The sequence below is a fragment of the Propithecus coquereli genome, unplaced genomic scaffold, assembly GCF_000956105.1.
Source record: "Propithecus coquereli isolate 6110/MARCELLA unplaced genomic scaffold, Pcoq_1.0 Scaffold28, whole genome shotgun sequence".
Classification (NCBI taxonomy): domain Eukaryota; kingdom Metazoa; phylum Chordata; class Mammalia; order Primates; family Indriidae; genus Propithecus; species Propithecus coquereli.
Window position 1 is genome coordinate 2,403,742 of NW_012148396.1, and position 20,622 is coordinate 2,424,363.

Here is a 20,622-nt window from a genome sequence, read left to right on the forward strand (position 1 = left end):
AAGCTGGGATCGTGGCATATGAAGACACAAGGAAAGATTCAGGGAATGGTTGAGCTGGAACTTTCAGGTTCAGCGTTGAGCAAAGCTGAAATCTGTCTTCACAGGTGAAGGCTGCCATGTGGGAGAGAGGCTGGGCTTCCATGTGGCTTCAGAAGACAGGAGGCTCGGTCGTTAAAAGTTACAAAGAGACAGATTTGATTCTACAACTCGCTAACAACAGGGTGGGCTGCCGTGGTTGGCACAGAGATGTCCCACAGGGCTATCGGCATATTAGCCAGAAATCCCAAGAGGAGAAGTCCTGTGTTGGGCAAAAAGGTAGACCAGGTGGCCCCCAAGGTTTCTTCTAAACCAAGACTCTAGGATTCTGCAATTCCACAGTTTTTAGGACTTTCTGGGGCCTTCAAAATATTTCCTGCCCAACCAGACTGCCAGTTCTACTGACTTTAATCCTCTGGCCTCATTTAGGTTAAAAGTGTCTCTGTCTCTTTCTCTGACTCTGTCTCTCTCTGTTTTTAATTCTTGTGTCTTTCTCATATTCACTTTGTAGAAATAAGGGCAAACAAGTTGACTCTCTCCTTCTTTTTCAGGTTTGACAACAGAACTCTTCTCCCCTGTGGACCTTGGCCAGGTCATTGTCAATGGAAACCGATCCCTGCCCAGCCAGCAGCACTGGCTTTTCAAACATCTGTTTTCAGCCCAGCAGGCAAACCTATGGTGCCTGTCTCGTAAGTATCCTGAGACCCCATCCTTCTTCTCCAGACCCTGTGAGCAGGTGTAACAGGCCTATTTAACAACTCCTGAGAAGCATAAGGTCAAACTCAGCGGTATAACTCAGGGATCACTACACTCCTACTACCATGGGTCACATAGAAGAAAGACAGAACATAACCCTTATCATCAAGAACTTTACAGTATAGTTAATCTCTACTCTGTTCCCAGAACCTATTATCCATCCATCCATCCATCAGTTACTGAGGATGTGTTATGTTTTGGGCCTTATGTTTGACTTCAGGGATGAAAAAGAGCCACGATCAAAAACATGAATCAACCATGTTCCTTGCGCTTGCAGAGCTCATGTATTTTAGAGGCAGAGAGTGACATGGGCATGGAGGCAGGGGGGATTTTACAGTCCTGTGGCCTTTGGTCTGCAGATCTTGACTGTCTCTGAGATGGTCATGGTTAGACTCAATGGAATTTTATCCTTTCACCACCTGTATTGCCGAATGTGAGCCTTACCCCTCACCCCATTTGACTCTGCCTTTATTCGGGGCCTCACGGCCCCCTCCCCAGCTAGCAGAACCCCAGTGTTTTGCTTTGGCCTTCCAGACTGGGTGGTCGTAACTGTCTTGGGTCTGTGCCCTAACTAGGAGGGATCCCTGCCAGGTGTTTTTTCCCAGAGAATTGTATAGAGATAATTCTCCCCTGCAGGCTCCCCAGGGACTAAAAACCAACTGTTCTCTTGTCCCTAGGATGTGTACAGGAGCCCGCTTTCTGTCAGCTCGCAGAGATAACAGAGAGTGCACCCTTGTACTTCACCTGCACCCTCTACCCGGAGGCCCAGGTGTGTGATGACACCATGGAATCTGGTGCTCAGGGCTGCAGACTGGTCCTGCCCCGTCGACCAAAGGCCCTGTTCCGGAAGAAAGGTGTGTGCTTGGTGGCATCTGCATAAACCATATTTTCAGTGGGCTGCTGGCTCTGTGGTTTTAGAAATGCCCAGATTAACAACTTCTTTTTTAAAAAATAAAGTTATCCTTGTAGAAATGTGAAGCCATTCAGAAATGCATCAGGTTGACTATAGAGAATTGTCCTGCTCTGGAATCTCACTCCTCAGAGAGAGCCACTGTGAATGGGTGCATGAGTTAGCAGTAGCCCACTGGACTGTTTGCTACAGAGGATTTTAGCAACAGTGACTGTAGCAAGATGGAAGGTGATTTTTCTTCCCAAGGACATTAGGGATGCCATTTTTTGGAGTTTTTTTCACCCTGTACAGTCTCTGTTTCCTCCAGAAGTTGTTCCTTTCCACTCACTATTGGTGCTGGAGGCCTTTCTCAGATGTCTGGTTGTACCCCTGTTTCACCACTCAGATATCAGAGGGGCCTGCCGCTGATCAGGCAGCTCAGAGCGTGTGGTGGCAGTTTCTTGACTTTAGGTTTCTCTGTAGGATAATCTGGTTGGGACACCCTTTGGGGGATCCCTCATGTCAGTATTTTTAGGTCCTTTCTGCAGAGAAATCTCTCAATGCCTGGCCTTGGGTATAAGTCTGGTTGCTAGTGGTTTAGGCATCAAATAAAGTTGGAAGGGAGGGAGGTCTCAGCATTCACCATGTAGTCTGACCTGAAAGAATCCCCTACTTTCAATGCGGTGCTTACGCCATTCACTCTGCCTGATGCACCCAAGAGATGCTCTCCGCAGAATGAACTTCCGCCTTCTCCCACGGTGGGGAGAGGGCACTGTCCACTGTGGAGAGCAGAGGAGGGCATCTGGAGACCTCATTGCTTCTTAAAGACATTTTCAGTAAATCCTTCTGTTCTAGGCTCCCTTTACCCCAGTGCTGCAGTGCTCAAACTCTGTGGGATTCTAAAACGCCTATTGAGTTGCCTTTTGGTTCTTCCCACAGAGAACTTGAGTCAGCCTTTTTAGGTCTATTAAGTCAATTTTTATTCCTCTATATGCTTTCTAGCTTCCAAAATCTCCTCTGTTATATCCTGTCTCTTATTCTTCTAGTCTTTGTGGGTTTATGCTTTTATAAGAAAGAATCCCTTTACCATGATTTTATTGAGACTTGAGTTGATAGCTGAGAGTCCATACATGATTTATTGTGTCGTCTTGAATTAGAAGCTTTCAGGCTGGTTTTTACTCCTTTGTCCTCATATTTTTGTGGATACAGCAAATATTTCTCTAAATAATATTATTTCTTTCTTCCTGTGTGTAGTGGTACTGAAGGATAAAGTGGCGAACTTTTATACTCGCCTGCCATTCCAAAAACTGATGGGGATTTCCATTAGAAACAAAGTGCCTATGTCTGAAAAATCTATTTCCAATGGGTAAGCTACTTATTTCCTACCCCGATTTTTTATTATTAAGACCCTTCTATTAATATTTCCTTAAAGAAGTTGGTGCAATAATTGTTAAAGGCAGAAACATTAAAAAAAAATATATGTATATATATATACAAGTGTGATGGTACATGCTATAGTCCCAGCTACTTTGGAGGCTAAGGTGGGAGGACTGCTTGAGCCCAGGAGTTCAGAGTCCAGCCTGGGCAACATCACAAGACCCTCATTTCTTAAAAACAAACAAATAAACAAACAAACAAGCAAACAAAAAACTTTTAAAAAAAAACGATAAAACCCAAAGATAAGGGGAAAAAAGATAATAAGGAGGTAACCATATCAAAAAACCTTGGCTAAGGTAAGTTAGTCATCTTAAACATAAAATTTAGCCCTAAACCTCCAGTTGGCTGATGGGAAAGACAGGCTGATCGGAAAGACACCTTGTCAATTAATAAAAATTATCAAGCTCATAATAAACTTGATCCTCAAAGCCTCATAGTGCTGTAGTCAGAATCTGAGAGCAAAGAGAACTTTTACTAGAACCATAGGCTTCTAAGGACTTTTTACTTATTTTACTTATTATTTTAAAATTTCATTTTATTATTTATTTTTTTGCTTAATTTTTCTTTAGTTGTTTTATTCTCACCCTTCAGAATGCCCAGAAGAGCTTTTTATAAACCACATTCCTGGGTCCTATTCTGGACCCGCTGACTCAGCATTTCCTGGCCTTAGGTTCAAGAATCTGAACTCTAAGGAAGTTCGTTCCTGGTCATTCTTTTGTACTTTAAAATTCAAGAGTCATTCATTCATGAACTGTTGATGTAGGAAGTGTTGTTGAGTTATGACACTGACTCACATTGCTGGTGTTTATGATCTACTTTTGAAAATGGAGATAAAAAGATGACTCAGCGAGTCTGTCTTGAGATCCGGCTGGACACCACTGTGTGGAAGAAAAGGAGGGTTGAGGCCAGGGAGGAGACTGACCATGGAGCAGAGACGGGAACTAGGGAAGCCGAACTTGTGCGTCTGAGCTCAGGGGAGGGTAGTTGGCCGGGAGAGTGCAAGGCCCAGGCTGGAGCTTAGCAATGGGCTTCCAAGGAAGGAAAAGGAAGCGGCAGGTGGGCAGATGGGCAGATGGGCAGATGGGCAGGGCCCCAGGAGAGGGAAAGGCAGGGAGGCCCACAGGCATCGGGACACAGATGTAGCCATCATTAGAGAAGCTGCCCAGCAGATAAAAGCTTCAGCTGCTGGACTTTGGTTCAGGGAAGCAGAGCGGCAAGAACGAGGCAGGGTCCCCACACCAAGAAGGGGCTAGCAAAGCTCTCAGGAGTCAGGAATGAGTGGTCAGACTGGGACATGTGGTCAGGGCAAGGGGAACTTAGAACCGAGCTCAGGAGCGCTAAGTCCCTCCTGCCATGACTGTTCCTAGAAGATGGGGCCTAGCAGCTACATTGAGTGGGCGAGCAAGGTAGGTCCTGAGAGAGAGCCTGGGTGGGCTGACCCAGAAAACAGGAATGCACTGGTCGAGTGTGACGAGTCCACCTGTGCAGCGAGTGGGAGAAGAAGCCAAGGAGAGCACAGGCTCAGCTCCTGCTGCTCGAGCAGCCCCCAGCTGAGTCACCCTGAGTGCAAGCGCAGGGAGTCTCCCCTTTCTACAGATTCTTCCATCACTACTTTTTCCTTTTCCCAGGATCCAAAACGGAGACTTTCTGTTTACCTGAAGGGATTGTAGGAGCACATTCAGGATCCCGGGTTAGCGTGGCTTGGTGCCTGGCACACAACAGGCACAGAATATGTGCGTGATGAATGAACGCAGGAATGAGTGAAGAATGGAAAGACAACATTCCTGAGAAACGTAGAATTTGTTTTCAGAAAGACCCTCAAAGCTAAGAATCTACTCATGTGCATTGGTCAAAGCACTCCCAATTTAGGTAGTTCATAAAAAAGCTGGTCCCCAAAAGTCAGAATGACTACAGCCTTGTAGGACCTGGGACACCAGCGGAAGCCTTCAGGCCTGCTCTTTCTCTCCTTATGCCAGGTTCTTTGAATGTGAACGCCTGTGTGACATGGACCCATGCTGTACTGGCTTCGGATTTCTGAATGTTTCCCAGTTAAAAGGTAATGATAACATACATACTCACTCTACTCTGCGTACAGCAATTTACAGTTTAGAAAACACGTTCACATCTGTGATCTTATTTGATCCCTATAATCCCCTCTGGGGGTAGGGAGGAGTGATCCTCACTTACAGATAAGGAAGTGGGGGCTTAGAGAGGGAAGTGGCTAATAAACGTGACAGCTGGGACGTGGGTCCTGGCCCAGCGATGGTCAGCTCTACACATGCAGTTCTACCCGACCAGACTTCCTTCCTTCCACGCGCCGCTGAGCGGTCTTCTGCTCAGCTTTCAGGCCTTGGGTCGGCCAACTGGGTGGAGTGGACTTCGGATCTATGCCCATGATCTGTATTTAACACTTGGTTCAGTCCTTTACTAGTGGTGTGATTCTGGACAACTCACTTAATCTCTCTGGGCCTCAGTTTCCTCGTCTCTACATAGGGATTCAAAAACTACCTTCCTTCTAAGGTTGTGGGAGGATCAAATGAAATGATATAAACAGAGCCCCAGCCCAGCCCTGGGCACAGAATAGGTGTTTGGTAAATATTAGCTGCCTCTACCCCTGTGCTCTTAGATCAGAGGCTCCTGAAGTTCAGGAACCAGGTTTTCAGCAGTGGCTGAGATTGTACCTGAAATACGGTGTTGCACCCGGGTGACTGCTGAACAATGACTTTGCAGGATTTTTCATTCAATTCGAGTATTCCATCATGCTCATTTTCTTGTTCCTGGCGGTTTTTTGCCCCAGGAGGAGAGGTGGCGTGCCTCACTCTGAGCAGCTTGGGACTTCAGATGTGCAGCGAGGAGAATGGAGGAGCCTGGCGCATTCTGGACTGTGGCTCTCCTGACGTTGAAGTCCGCACCTATCCCTTCGGGTGGTACCAGAAGCCCAGTAAGTAGCCTGCCCCTGACAGCTGTGTAGGCATCTTTAGTTCACCATTTCCCAGCCATGCATTAGGGCAGTGTCCTTCGATTGGGAAGTAGTTTAGTCAGGATTCATTTGGTGCAAACAACAGAAACTGATTCTGTTTAATTTAAGCAGAAAAGTAATTTATTGTAAGTCTGCCCATTGCCTCGAAGGAAAGATGACAAAATTGGCCTCAGAAAATATGGACGTGGACCAGCTCCGTGCATGCGCTTAGCAAGAACAGATGGACAGCTTCTTCAGTGTGCCACCGTTGTCACTGATCCGCTCCACAGGCTCCGGTTGTTGTAGTCGGTCTGTAGATTTGAGGGGGAGAGTTGGCCCTGCTTGGGCTCCAAGTCCACCCACTGTCAGAGGGCGGGTGGGGCAGCCTGACAGTGCCAGCGATTCTGCGTGCACTGGGGTAGGGGAGGCTTCTCAAAGCAGAGAGAAGGCGCTGCTGCTGGACAGGCAGGATCAACAGGTGTGGACCCTGCCAGGTTCCCTTGTTTCTCTCACCTTGATTATTCATCAGCACAATGCAGCACACGGCAGTCTCAGGGAGGGAAAAGGGGAACGACTGATGTGTATTTGACGATACACACAGAATAAGGGTTTCAAGGCCAAGGCGATATTGGCCCGATGTGGGTCTTTAAGGCATGTGTGGTGATTATATCCTGGCACATTTTAGAGTCTTGCTTCGAAATCAATGAGGGAATGAATGAATAGCCTCCACAGTGTGGTGGAGCAGCTACTGGACTCAGATGAGTAGACATTGGTGTTTCCCAACTCTGCCACCCACTATGGATTTGCCCTTGGGAAAGCCATACCACTTCTCCAGTTCTCCATGGGTAAAATAAGTGAGTGAGCCTCGCTGTGGTCCTGTCACCTCTCACTTCCTGGGTGTTTCTGGTATGGCAGTTCCATGGAAATTAGACTTCCTTTCTCTGTGTCCCAGAAGCAAATTCACCAAGATGTCCTAGATCCAAAAAGATCAAAAGCCCTGTCAGTTTAGGAGGAGTTAAATGGAGAGGCTGAGCTGAAGTTTAGTGTTTCCAACCTCTCCCACTAGTGGCTTCCTCCGGGGTTTCAGGGTAAACATAGGATGGGTGCTGGCCCTTGCTTAGTACTTGCCCAAGAAATTAGAGTCATGCAACATCTGATCTGGGAAGAGTCTTGGACTCAGTATAACACTTTGCCCAAAGTAGGCAGAGAGGAGAACTGGCATTCTTCGTGTGCCTACCATATGCCAGACACATGATGGGTCATGTCATTTCATACTCATGATACCCCTATGGAGTAGGTAGTATTTCTTCTACTTTAGGATGAGATGGGTGTGGCACGGAAAGTGGAAGTTAGAGAGCTATAAGAAGCAGAGTTGGGTTGAAAGCCCAAATCTGATGATTCCAAACTTACATTCTTCCCTTTTACACTGTTGCCTCCTGGTGGGTCTTCAATATACCATAAGTGACTGATATGAAAATGTCTAAATACCTTGTCTGACTGGTTTTCCCCCAACTCAATTAACTAACAAGAAATTGACTAATAAATTGAAAAGAAAAAAGAATAATAAATTAACAAACCAAACCAGTTGATGGTTTGGCCTCTTGTTCCAGAGCCAGGTCCAACCTGAAAGGTCCAGACAGGGCTCCCAGCAGAATCTGGCCCTCAGCCCCTATTCCTGAGCCCACCGGTCCCTATGTGTTCCTCACTTCACGGCAGATTGTTTTGAAGTTAATTATTACCAGGCTGAATGGAATCTTCCTGCTCATGTCCACCTTCAGCATGCTGTGATTTGATCTGAATTTATTCTGTTGGCTTTTTATTTTATTTTAACATCTTGAATTGTTTTAGAAGAAACATCAGGATTGTATAATGAAATAGCCTAAGTGGGTTTCTATTTAGGGAAGATTTTTCCATACGTAGCAGTTTTCCTTCTTTAACTCACAGGAACAGGGAGTAAATGCCTGCCTAGGACTTTAGCTCTGAAGGAGACTTGGCGCCAGCTCTGGGCATTTGGAGGGTTTCAGAACTGAACTCTCACCTCTCAATGCCGCCCTGCCCCATCTATCCTCTCACCTCCTCGCCTTACCAAAGTCTGAAAAATGTCATTTTCCACCTTTGTTTTACTCATGGAAGAGTTGGGTAAAAAGAAGCTTAGAGAGTAATTCATTCGTTCAGAGATATAATGGGAATCAGACCAGAGTGTTCCAACATTTTGACAGGAGTTGGCAAGGAAAAGAACCCAAGGTACTCATTGTCCCAACTCATTCCATCTGTTCTGTTTCTTTTCATCTGACTTCACGGACCACTAACTTTTTCCAACATATATTCTGTAGGGTCATTCTGGGAACTCAGGAGTTTTGACCAGGAACTACAGGGCAGGGAATTAAAAATTCACAGAGGGGCACTCTTTCAACAGATACTGAGTGAGCATCATTCATTCCTGGGCCCTCTGGCATTACAAATCTAGCCTCTGTGTGTTGGGCTCTGACCATGTGCCTGGCTGGATGTCAAGCAGTTTGTAAGCATTATCTCATTGAATCCTCACATCCAAGTCAGATGAGGAAATAGGGGCTCAGGGAGGTTAAGTTACTTACCCAAGGTCACACAGCAGGTAGATTACAGAGTTAGAATTTGAACCCAAGTCTTTCTGACTCTAAGTCACTGTGTTACATGGCTGAGTGTAAATAAGACATGATTACTGTTGTCCAGGCACTCTCAGTCTAAGGAGGAGTTATAGACCATAAAGAAATAAGCCATTCTTGTGCTGCATCTCTCTTATCATAAGACGTTTTAAAGCCTTACTGAGTGTCTATTTTGGGCCACGCACTGTGCTGGGTACCGGGAAAAGTGGGATTAATAAGATATAGTCATTTTCCTTAGATGCTTACAACCTAGTGAAGAAGACATGAAGGAAATATGATTGAATATAGCAGAAAAGACTAAGTACTAGAACGGTCTTATCAATAAAGTGCCATGGGAACACAGGAGGAAGAAATTAATTCTGCCTGGGAGGTGTCTTAGTCCATTTCGTACTGCTACAACAGAATACACAGACTGGGTCATTTACAATAAACAGAAATGTATTGGCTCACAGTTCTGGAGGCTGGGAAATCGAATATCAAGGTGCCAGCATCTGGCAAAGGGCTTCTTGCTTCATCATCCCACGGAGAAAGGTGGAAGAGCAGAGAGAGAGAAAGGGGGCTGAACTTGTCCTTCTATAGCCACATTAATTCCACCTGTGAAGGTAGAGCCCTCATAGCCTAATCACCTCCTAAATGTCCCCCCTATTAATACTATTGCAATGGCAGTTTAATTTCAACATGCGTTTGGAGGAGACAGGCACTGAGACCAGGGAGGAGACTTGGACGTCTGTTGCTGGAGGCTCCTCTGGGCCCTCCTTGTGGCCTCGATGACTAGCTCCTGCAGTCTCCTCTGCCTGTTGGCACAGAGCTGCCCAAGCAGGTGGTCTTCACACCACGTGCTGCCTGCTTTCAGCGTTTGGGCATGTGGGGAGAGAAAGAAAAAGTGCCACAGTGGCATCCGTCTCTCATTCTTCCATCTGTGACCCCTGGGTAGGAAACACCCTTGGGATGCACATATTCTGGTGTGTGTGGCTCAGAACTAGAGGAGGAGGTTTGGCTGTCAGAGGGCAGTGATGGTGGTGTCATGTGACTCCATCCGAGCAGGATAAGGTTCTTTCTCCTAAGTCATCTTCATCAGAAGTGGGTGGTGGGTAAGTCTTACGACCCTATGGATTATCTCCTCCCAAGACCTAGGCAGAGAAAAGGAATCTTACTTCAGGAGACTGGGCTAATAAATAAGACTATTTTCCCAGTTGGGTCATGTTGGCCAGTACAAAACTATTAAAAATCTTTTGATTCATGATAATTTTGAGCCAAAATGCATTAGCTGAGTTCTGATTATTATTACGGTCTTGGATTCTACTTTCTCTAGTAGACAAAACCACACCAGTATACTGCTGGAAAATCCCACCACTGAGGCTGACATCATCATTATTTTTCTCCCACTCTTGTCTTCGTATTAGACAATTGCATATGTAATAGTAGGAAATAGCCTCTATGGGGCTAGGAAGTGCTTTATGGAGGAAGAGCCAGTAGGCCTGGGCCTTGAAAGATGGCTAGGACCCTCACCTCCACCTCTGAGGCAGCGCTGGCATGTGAGATGTACATTTGCTTATGGAAAGCACACAAACTCTGTAAAACAATTTAAAGAGGTTTATTCTGAGCCAGTGTGTGACCATGGCCTAGGGATCCATGAGTCCGAGAAGCCTTGAGCAAGTGGTCCCGAGGTGATTGGGTTATAGTTTGGATTTATGCATTTTAGGGAGACAGAAATTTCAGGTAAAAAATTATAAATCTATACATAGAAGGCATATTTTGGTTTGGCCCAAAAAGGCAGGACATCTCAAAGCTGAGGCTTACAGGTTATAGGTAGATTCAAAGATTCTTTGATTGCAATTGGTTAAAAAAATAAAGCTTTATTTAAAAGCTCGAAATGTATTAAGTTAAGATAAGGAAGTCTGCTAATCATAGACAAGCCAAAATATACCCACTCAAGTGATCTGCTAAGCAAACTGATAGCCTGCAAGTGTGACTTAACATTTGCCTTTCATGGCCTTAGATCCTGTTAATAATTCAGTATCTTATTGACACAAAGAGCCTATTTTGTCAGTCTTATGATCTCTGTTTTAACATTACTGCTGGTCAGTTGTGTCTAAACTCCAAAAGGGAGGGGGCATAATGAGGTATGTCTGATCTCCCTTCCCTTCATAGCTGGGAACTCAGTTTTAAGGTTTCTCTGGGGTCCCCTTGGCCAAGAGGGGGTCTGTTCAGTTGGTGGGGGGGCTTATGGTTTTATTTTTAGTTTACACATTTTTATAAAGGAATTCTGATGGAGGATTTCAATAATAGACTTTGGCCTTGCTTCAAATCCATGGTTTGATGGTTCAGTGTAGCAATGTCTATATCGAGTGGTTACCATGATCCCATTAATCCTAGGTCCTCTGTTTCTGAGGACCTACCCCTAGGAAGGATCAGGAACTGATATTTATTGAACTCCTACTATGTGCCAAACACCATAGAGGCACAAGGGGTTAAAGTCCCTGCCTGAGAAGGGCTGATGGTCTGGCTAAGGAGGCAGATTGAAAGAAAATGCACCTCTCTTAAGCACTCACTGTATGTCAGCCAAAACTCTAAAGCACTTTTCCCGTGTGGATTTACTCACTCATTTCATGAGGCTGGTCGATTCCTCTCCCATCCTGGGAGATAATCACTTCTCTGTGATCAGAGAATTGCAGCACTGTGGCTTGTGTTACTGTGGTGGGATCCCAGGGTGGGCTGGGGGTGGCGGTGCTCCTTCAGAGCATGAAAGGGGAACAGAAAATTCTGCAGAAGTGACTCCAGGGGAAAGCTGGGCATAGATACAGGGGAGTCGGGTGAGGGAGCAGCGGCCTGTTCCTAGCAATAGGCAGTAGGTGGCACAAGGTAAGCAGGTTCCCGCCGTTGCAGACCTCGCATCCTCTCAGAGGGAGAGACCTGCACAGGCGACTACAGCATAACCTTACTGGGTGTGTTCATAGAACAAAGGACGAAGCTAAGTCTTCCAGCATCCGTCCAGGAGAAAAAAGGCACAGACTAGAGCAGGGAGCACCAGGAGGGGAGTCCAAAGAGCCTGCGGCCACGGCCTTCTGCCTTTGCTATCTCAAGTGATCAGAAAGGTCCATATGTCTCAGCACAGAACCACAGAGGCTCAGCCTAAGCAAAGGTGAATGCAAATGAGGCTGTTTGAGCCCCTTCCTGGCAGCAGGACCCAGAGAGGAAACATCAGCCTTCAGAGGACCAGGGTGGAAGTACAGAGGGTACTGAGCGGGCTGCTCTGTGGTCAAACAGTGCCGCGAGCCCAGGGCTTCCTGGAAGGGGTGAGCCTCTGGGGCGCTGGCACCTTCTGTTCTTTGTGAAGAATGAAACTGGGACTGACCGTCCTATCTGCAGCTGCAAGGCAGGGTCTTTGGTTTGTTTACAAAGTCAAAAGTGACTTCTAAAGTAACAAAGCCTCCCAGTTCCTCTCTTCTGCTGAGCAAATGCATTTGGACCTTGTTGCAGTTCTAGACACAGGAACAGAACCTGGAGAGGAAATGACAAGTTGTCCTAATTATGCCTCTCTGCAGCCCACGTAGAAACTCCCACACGTAGGTAGCAGTTTACTGTACAAGCCGATCTTCACCACCGTTTATTCACATCATCTCAACAACCGCTACCTTCTCCCGAGCACAGTGCTCCAGGCACAAGGCTAGCGGTTTTCCATGTATTATGTCATTTAATTCCCCAACAGTCTGATGAGGTGGGGCCTATTGATAGCCCCATTTGGTGTTTGCTGGCAAATATTTCACAAGTGCCGAAGGTGGGGGTGAGAGCTATTTTTTACTTCGGACACCAAATACGTTGGTTTTTTTCCCCCATTCCAACCAATTCTACAACTCTCTGGACACCAACTCGGTGTCTAATGATTCAATTCAATTCATTCTGACACTAACTACCTGGAGTTGAAGTCAGACCCCACAGATTAAGGGCTTAGTCCCAGGGGACTGCCCCCTCACTTCAGATGCCAATCATAAAGCCTGGGCCTCCTGTACTTCTGACCAACTGGCTATAAGTTAAGTGGGGGCCCCATGATTCCCTCCTTGGGTTTGATAATGTGTTAGAACAGCTCACAGGACTCAGGGAAGCCGTTACTACTGACATTTATTATAAAGCATATAACTCAGGAAGAGCCAAATGAAAGAGAAGTGTAGGGTACTGGGGGCTGGGGATGCAGCTTCCACATCCTTATAGGTACACTACCCTCTCAGCACCTCTATGAGTTTCCCAACTCAGAAACTCTCCAAACCCAGTTGTCTAGGGGATTTATGGAGGTTCCATTACTTATGTATAATTGATTAAATCACTGGCCATTGGTGAAGGAGCTCTCTGGAGGGTTGGGGATAGGGCTAAAAGTCCCAACTATCTAATCATACCTTGGACTTTGTGGCCACTGGCCCCTATTCTGAATCTATCTAGGGGTACCCCTGGCCACCAGCCATCTCATTAGTGAACAAATAGATACTTTTTTCACTCCAGAGATCCCAAGGGTCTTAGAAGCTCTAGTGTCAGAAACCAATGACTAAGACAAAATAGTATAACAAAAGATGTTCCTATCACTCCTATCACTGAGGATATTACAAGGGCTTTAGGAGCTCTATGCCAGGACCTGGGATGAAGACCAAATATATATTTCTTATTATGTTAACAATATCACAAGTGTCTGCCGTGTTCCACGGGGTAAATATTCCCATGATGGCTGATTTCAAGCTACCAACTTGACGCTGCTGGAAGCAGGGCTGGGCAGGGGCCCTGCATTATCCACTGTTGGAAGCCTGTGTGAGTTGGCTTCAGCAGAGTGAGTCCTGGAAAGGATAGTGTGCATCTGTTTAGCTCCCCCAAGGTTACACAGTAAGTGTCTCAGTAGAATGGTCCCCAGGGGAGTTTTCAGTCCTCCCAGGAACTGAGGGTGTGGAGGTTTCCAGTGCCCCAGGGGCAGAGAAGCTGGGAACCCTCAGGGCTCAGCTTGGTCCCGTACAATGAAGAAGGTCCCACTCACAGGCTAATAAGACCTATTATTTTTTTTCACTTTTACTCACTGAGAAAAAATGAGTAAAGCCACAGCAGCAGAACTACATGACAAACGCTTTGCTGAAGTGAGATGCATGGTCATCCCCCTAGGGAATGTTCTAGAGCCCATTCAGCCACTCTCATACTATTAGAACTTTGATGTAGTTTCCAGATTTCCCTCAGTATTGGGAAATGTTTCCTTTGCAAACCAAGCTTGCTTTGAGTTACAAACTAAATTTCTAGGAGCTGATTTAGTGTATCCAGGGGCGAGGACGTTTCAATGTATTTGATATAGTTAGCCAAATTGTTCCCTGAAGATTGTACTCTCAGGATGCTTGTTCTGAGAATCCCTTCCAGGAAGAACAGACAAATCACAACGAAACAAGGTGACAAGTGTCAAGGTGGCCAGATGGGTGGATTGGAGCATGGAGATAGTTATTAGTAATTATGAATGTTGTACGAGGAGCTCACATAATGTGGGATGACAGAAGCCTAAGCTCAGTGTGGACCAGCAGCATCAACATCTCTTGGGAACCTGCTAGAAATGCCAAATCTCAGGCCCCATCCCAGACCTGCTGAATCAAACGCCCTGGGCGTGGGGCCCGGCAAGGTGTGTGTCACTGTGCCATCCAGGTGATTCCAATGTCTGCCAAAGTTCGAGAACCAGTGCCTTAGGGTGATGGTAGCAGGTGCTTCCAGGCAGGTAGAGCCAAGCCGGAAAAGACACAATACAGTTGAAGCCTCTAGAACCCAGAGAGGCTGGCTCTTGGTTTTTCTGACCAAAATGAAGAAAGTGGGGGAGGAGGTGGATGTGAGGGGACCCACACAGGGACTTCGGGGACTGGAATAGAGCATGACCTTGTCCCGAGGCTTTTCATGGATGCACATAGGGAAAAGAGTCATGACGACAGTCTGTTATTATAAAAGCAATAGCAAGAGCGAATAATGGACTTATTGAGCGCTTGCTGTATGCCAAAAACTGTACATTTATCCATTCACCTAAACCTCACACCCTTGAGAAAGGTACTGTTATTACCTCCATTTTATAGACAAGGAAACTGAGGCCAGAGAGGTTAAGTAATCTGCTCAAGAACACATAGCACAAAAGTGGCCAAGTCAATCTCACCCTGGGCTGCTGACCCCAAAGCCCCTACTCTTGCCTGCAGCTCCCAGTGAAGGAGGACATCCTGAGCACAGTCCTAGTTTGGGCCATTGGAAGAGAAAAGAATGATGAGACTTTGTAGACTTGTATTTTTTCAGAAGAGGAAGAGGAAGGGGAAGAAGATAATTTGCACTTATGTATTACATACTGGGTACGAATGGCTTCTCATTTAATTTTTACAGTATCCTCATTCCACCAATGCTGAAACTGAGGGTAGAACACGTCAGTTAGAGGCAGTCCCTCCACACTGCTTCCAAGTGGTGTATCAAGCTTCAAATCCAGGTCTGTCTGCCCACAAGTCCAGGCTGTCCACTGTGTCATGCCACCTGCTGGTAGTAGCTGATGTTTGTTGAGCTTGTACCGTATGCCTAGCACAGTGACAGGTGCAATAAATTGCATTGACTCCTGTAATCTCACAGTAATTCTCGAGGTAGGTAGTACTATCCCCATTGTACACATGTGGAAACTGAGGCCCAGAATGGTTAGGTGCCTCGGCCAAGTTCACAGGGTCAGTAAGTGCTGGCAGCACACATTTGTGTTATTGGCCACGTTTCTGGCTCTCCAATCTCCGGGATGTGGTAGGACTGCAGTTCCTCACCCCTCCTAGCTTTGGTCAGTGTCATGGGCAGAGAAGTGTTGTGTGTGTCACTTCTGGGCAGAAGCTGTAAGAACAAAACTGAAATGTGCTGCTTTGGCCTTGCCTTGCTCTGGCAATTGTTGAAGCCTGGGGCAAGAAGGAGCTTGTTCAGCCTGAGCCTTGAGGAAGAAAGACGTAGAGCAAAGCCCAGGACATCTGCAGTGGTCACGTGGCAAGAGGGAGAGGGACCCTTTACTGTCTGCAGCCACTGTGATGCTGAGATCGCTACCTCGGCGTAACCGAGCCCATCCTAACTGATGCCGGGGTGGTGCAGTCAGTCTGCCTTCCAAGTCCAACTTCAATATCACCATCTTGTACCTCTATTAATGCCTTCAGAACTCAATGATACTGAGGGGTAGAGAAGAACTAAAAGGTTGCCTTTTGCTTCTTTTCAGTCACTCAAAATAATGCTCCCAGCTTTTGCCCTTCGGTTGTTCTGCCTTCCCTCACAGAGAAAGGTAAGTTTGTTGCCTTTTCAATCTCTATTATGAGAGTACTACCTCGTTCCTCTTCTCTCTCTTCTTTCTCCTCTTTCCTCTTGCTTCTGTCTAGTAGTTTACAGCTTGCAAAGCCCTCTCACCTTCAGTAATTCCAGCTGCTATGGATTATACACACTTGTAGGTAGGGCAAATACCAGCAACATGCCCACTTTACAGATGAGGAAACTGACTCACGGAAATTCAATGATTTGCTCAAATAATGCGGTTGACTGGAAGCAGAGTGAGACTTAAGACCAGTTCTCTCAATTTTCATTCTAAGGATTGTTTCACCCTATCAAGTAATGACTAGATGTGCACAGTCCTGGAACAATGTCAAGAATGGTGGTATTTGTGGCCAAGAGTGAAAGATGTCAGCTCTTTACTAGGGCAAAAGAGTTGGGGGCCCACAGTTATCAGACACACAGGGCAACACTGTGACATCTAAGGAGGAAGCACTGGCTTTGAGCCCCGGAGCCCAGGAGCTCTGGAGCCCGGGCAGAAGCTGCACTTCCTCCTGCAGGTCACACTGACCCTCGCTACTCATGCTCTGTTGCCCACGAGGCAGCAGGAAATGCAGGGAGGTTGGGCACAGTGGAGACATCTAGGTGCTCTGGGGGGGACGGGTGAGCTGGGAGGGCTGGGGGACAGTGTAGGACTCACTGCAGCGTCCCCTCTTCTGCTTCCCTTTGTCAAAGAGAGCTCGGCCTGGGCTGCAGACAATGCCCAGCCAAGAGACCAAGCGACATTAATTCCTGTCCTGTGACATGATGTCTGAGGGGTCCTAGACATCTGTCATTACAGCTCTGGCTGAAGATCCAGAATGTAGCTCATGTAGGAGGGAATTATTTAAAGCCAGGGCTGTGGCTAAAAGTATAAAAATGTACTGAACCCATGTTATCAGTTTCCTTAACTCAGAATAGCTAACTTTGGAGATTATACACACACACACATATGCTCACATAATTTTTGAGCATTTTATAGAGAATGTCTATGCCAAATACTCTACATATATGATCAGGTGTTTGCTTCCTGAAGTGTCCTGAGGTTGGTGTTGTTACTGCCCTGTCACGGGGAGGGCAGAGGTGAAACTTAGAAATTAGGACACCTCACGCCAAACAGATAATACATATCCCAGCCAGATTGTAATCAAAATTGCTTTTGAATTTTATCAAAGTAATGTACAAACACAGTTGAAATAAACACCCCCCCACCCAAGAGATTTACAGTTTAAAAAACAAAACAAACTAGTTCCCCGGCCCACCTCTGTCCACCTGCGCTTTCCACTCCCTGTGGCCACCACTTTCAACACTTTCAGTTATTTTTTTTTTCATTCTGGCCTCCGTGTTTCTAAATGACAGTCATCCCCCCATATCTGTGGGTTTCATATCTGTGAATTCAACCAACCACGAATCAAAAATATGCAGACAAAGAATTCCACAAAATTCCAAAAAGTAAAACTTGAATTTGCCGCCGCTATGTTGAATCTCGTGCATGAAGCAGTGTGTAGGCATTGTATGAGGGATTGTAAGTCAGCTACAAATGATTGCAAGTATTTAAAATAATTTTTAAGGTTAAATGTTCTGGGGGCTTATCAATACTTTTTTTTAAACACAATATAAATCAATTATTCTTTTCCTTCAGTATTTGGAATAGTAGAAATTATTTCTGGTCCCTCCTTAGATCAACCAATACCACTTTTCATCATGTGAAACACTGAAATTTACAGACATCCCTGAAAAGTTTTTAAGTAAACGAGTGAATCACAGTGGAGTCTCAATCAGTTAATAGTGTAGATCCATTTAAAAAAAAATGACTATTGAAAGAAAATCTTCAAGCTAAACAAAAACAAAAACAAAACCCTCCTAAGAACCAAAACCAAGTGTGTGTTGTCACTGATTCTATAGTTTCATCCCCTGATTGATTAGACTCCTTCTCTGTGTTGTAAGACGTGTTTGCTGAAATCTTCATGCCAAGTTTTTGGGACACTTGCATGAAGAAGCTATGCTGCTGTAGCATCTAAGGGAATATAGTGGCACCGTTTCTTCCCTGATAGACTTGGCATCCAAGAGGAGCAGGGAGTCTCACTCCTCTGTGTTGACCAGCATCTTATCAGGAGATGATGCCTGCTGTGCAGATCAATGACAGCTGATTCTCCCACTCCAGCCCCTGCCAACATGAGGTTATCATCAGTTTGTCATTGTATGCACTGGCCTTACACTCTTTCAATCAGAAAAGTTGTGTCTTACTTAAAAAGGGAGGGGAGGGGAGAAATGAAAAACCAAGAGTCTAAAGGCACAAAGTTACATAGTTGCTCTAGTCGGAGTTCATTATAAGGGAAATACAAATGGCTGATAAATACCAAAAAGATTCAAAAGCAGCTTAATTTAAAAAGCACAAAGAGATTCTGGCTTTAAATGCCGAAATCTCAATGTTTTTATAGTTGCTGAGCTAAATAACGTGATTATTGAGTTTACAGATTTAAAAACTGTCACTGAAAGGTTAAAGTATCTACTGTTTTTATGAAGTCAGACTTACACTGTCTCAGAAATCCCTGGGTACCGAAGTGGCGACACGAAAATAAAGAGGTCAGTTTGAAACATTAGTGAGTCACAATGATTGAAAAAAAGGGTCAGTTTGCAGACAGTCATAAAAAGAAAAGGTTAGTGAAATAACTACTCACCAGCACATTTACTCTCTGAAAAGTAATTTCACGGGTTTAATTTTTAAGATCAGATTATCATAATTTTGATATTTGTCAAAATCTTGTACCTTAGGTTACTTAGAGCCAGATTTAACATCATGTGGCTTTGTCTTTACTGCAGATTTGTGGAACTGTAACCAAATATATTGCTCTTTAAAAAGTAACTTTCTCTTGTTGATTGCAAAATACAAATCTATAAATAAAACCCATGTATACATGTAAATGTTAATTTTATTGCAAAAGTTTGGAAATTATAAATATAGCATTTAATTTAAGTTTGAGTCTGTATTGGACATAAGCATTATGCTTTTTGAATAATTTGAAATTCACTTTTATTTGCCTCTTTATTTTAATGGTGTTTTGATTTTTTTTTTTTAAGTCACTAAACTTGTGCAATGGTAGCATGGAAATTATGTGAGGTGTCTTGTATGATTGTACGTTAGCCAGGGTGGACATAACTTAAATTATAAAAACTAAAGATGAAAGTGGAAGGAAGTATGGGTTCATGCTGCCTAATTCTAAGAGAACTTTCATTCTTCTTAACTACGTAACGTTACAATGCCACTGCTTCATGAGGGGTTTAAATTCCAAGGGAGAGGATACCAGAATTATTAGCATTCATTTTCATCTAAGATCTTTATTCTCTAACATTCTTGGTCCTACTGAAAATTTCAGTATATGAAAACACTGCAGTATTAATACCCAAGAGAAAAGCCATTATCACGTGTATGCTGGTCATCATGATCAGTGTGGTACAATTTTTTAAAATAAACTATCATGTCCTTCAAAAAAAATAAAAGAAATTATATGGGAGGACGTGCGTAGGTTACATGCAAATACTATGCCATTTTATATCAGGGACTTGAGCTTCCGTGGATTTTGGTATCTATGGAAGGGTGGGTGAGTGCTGGAACCACTGCCCGCTGATTCTGAGGGACAGCTGTGTATGTGCATGCCACTATTTCTTCATTTGTCTATTTTAGAAATGACTATTTAGCTCTTGCCTTGATAGTTGAAGACTTAGCTCTCTCTGTTTTATCACCCCCCTTTCAATTTTCCTCCTTTGTTCTCAAAATATAGTAAAATCAAGATTTGGGGTTGAAACCAGAGTAAATACTTAATTACTATGACCATGTACATGTAAACACGGTTCACAGCAGAGCCCAAAAGAGCAACAGCAGCATCCTGTTATAATTGCCAACCTCTGTGCCCACCGTCTTCAGCTGCCTTGCTGTGGATCAGCCCACATTCCGCCCTGGCCCATCCAGGCACCTTGTACTTCTGGGCTCCCTGGGTCTGTGGAGCCATAGGCCACGTCGCACCCCTCTGTGGGCACTGGAGCATACTTGCTCCTCTCTGCCGAGTCAGTTAACACGTCTCCTGTTCTTCATCTAAAAATGTGTTGAAGTCCTTTACCTGCCATTTGCTCATCCTGTTTTCTTTTTTGTTGTTGTTATCTTTGTGAGTTTAGATGTTTTTATTCCTTTATTTCATTTTGCAGGCGTTTGTGAATGCAGAGAAGGTAAATGGCAGTATTTAATTAAAAGCAATACTGTAGTATTTTTCAAAACTTTTGAATGTTTAATGAAAACCCATTTTATTTTCACCACTGTGCGAAGCATTTAATCTTTGCGTAAACCTCAAGAGATGGGTCCTATTATAATACTTGTTAGTTACAGAAAATTCAACCAATGCAGAAACACAGAAGGAAAAACCACATAGTTATTCAGAAGTTATTCCATGTCAGTTAATTCATTTGTTTATTTTCTCCCAATCTTTTTTAGGTTTTCTGTATGGTCTGACATAGTCGTAACCTATTTATAATGTTACATTTTTTGGTTGTTTTTACCTAATATTTCCAAATTGTTATACATCTCTCTAAATCTTACACTCATGCAT

General features: G+C 44.7%; 1 protein-coding gene across 1 annotated transcript in view; it reads left to right on the forward strand.

The window, feature by feature from the left end:
- Positions 1-20,622, forward strand: part of TG (thyroglobulin) — a 251,456-nt gene that overhangs the window by 91,407 nt on the left and 139,427 nt on the right. Inside the window, exons 30-35 of the mRNA XM_012648052.1 lie at positions 588-725; positions 1,470-1,646; positions 2,936-3,047; positions 5,095-5,174; positions 5,916-6,059; positions 15,939-16,001. Of these exons, the coding sequence (XP_012503506.1) occupies positions 588-725; positions 1,470-1,646; positions 2,936-3,047; positions 5,095-5,174; positions 5,916-6,059; positions 15,939-16,001 (714 nt within the window). The remainder of the gene's footprint in view (positions 1-587; positions 726-1,469; positions 1,647-2,935; positions 3,048-5,094; positions 5,175-5,915; positions 6,060-15,938; positions 16,002-20,622) is intronic.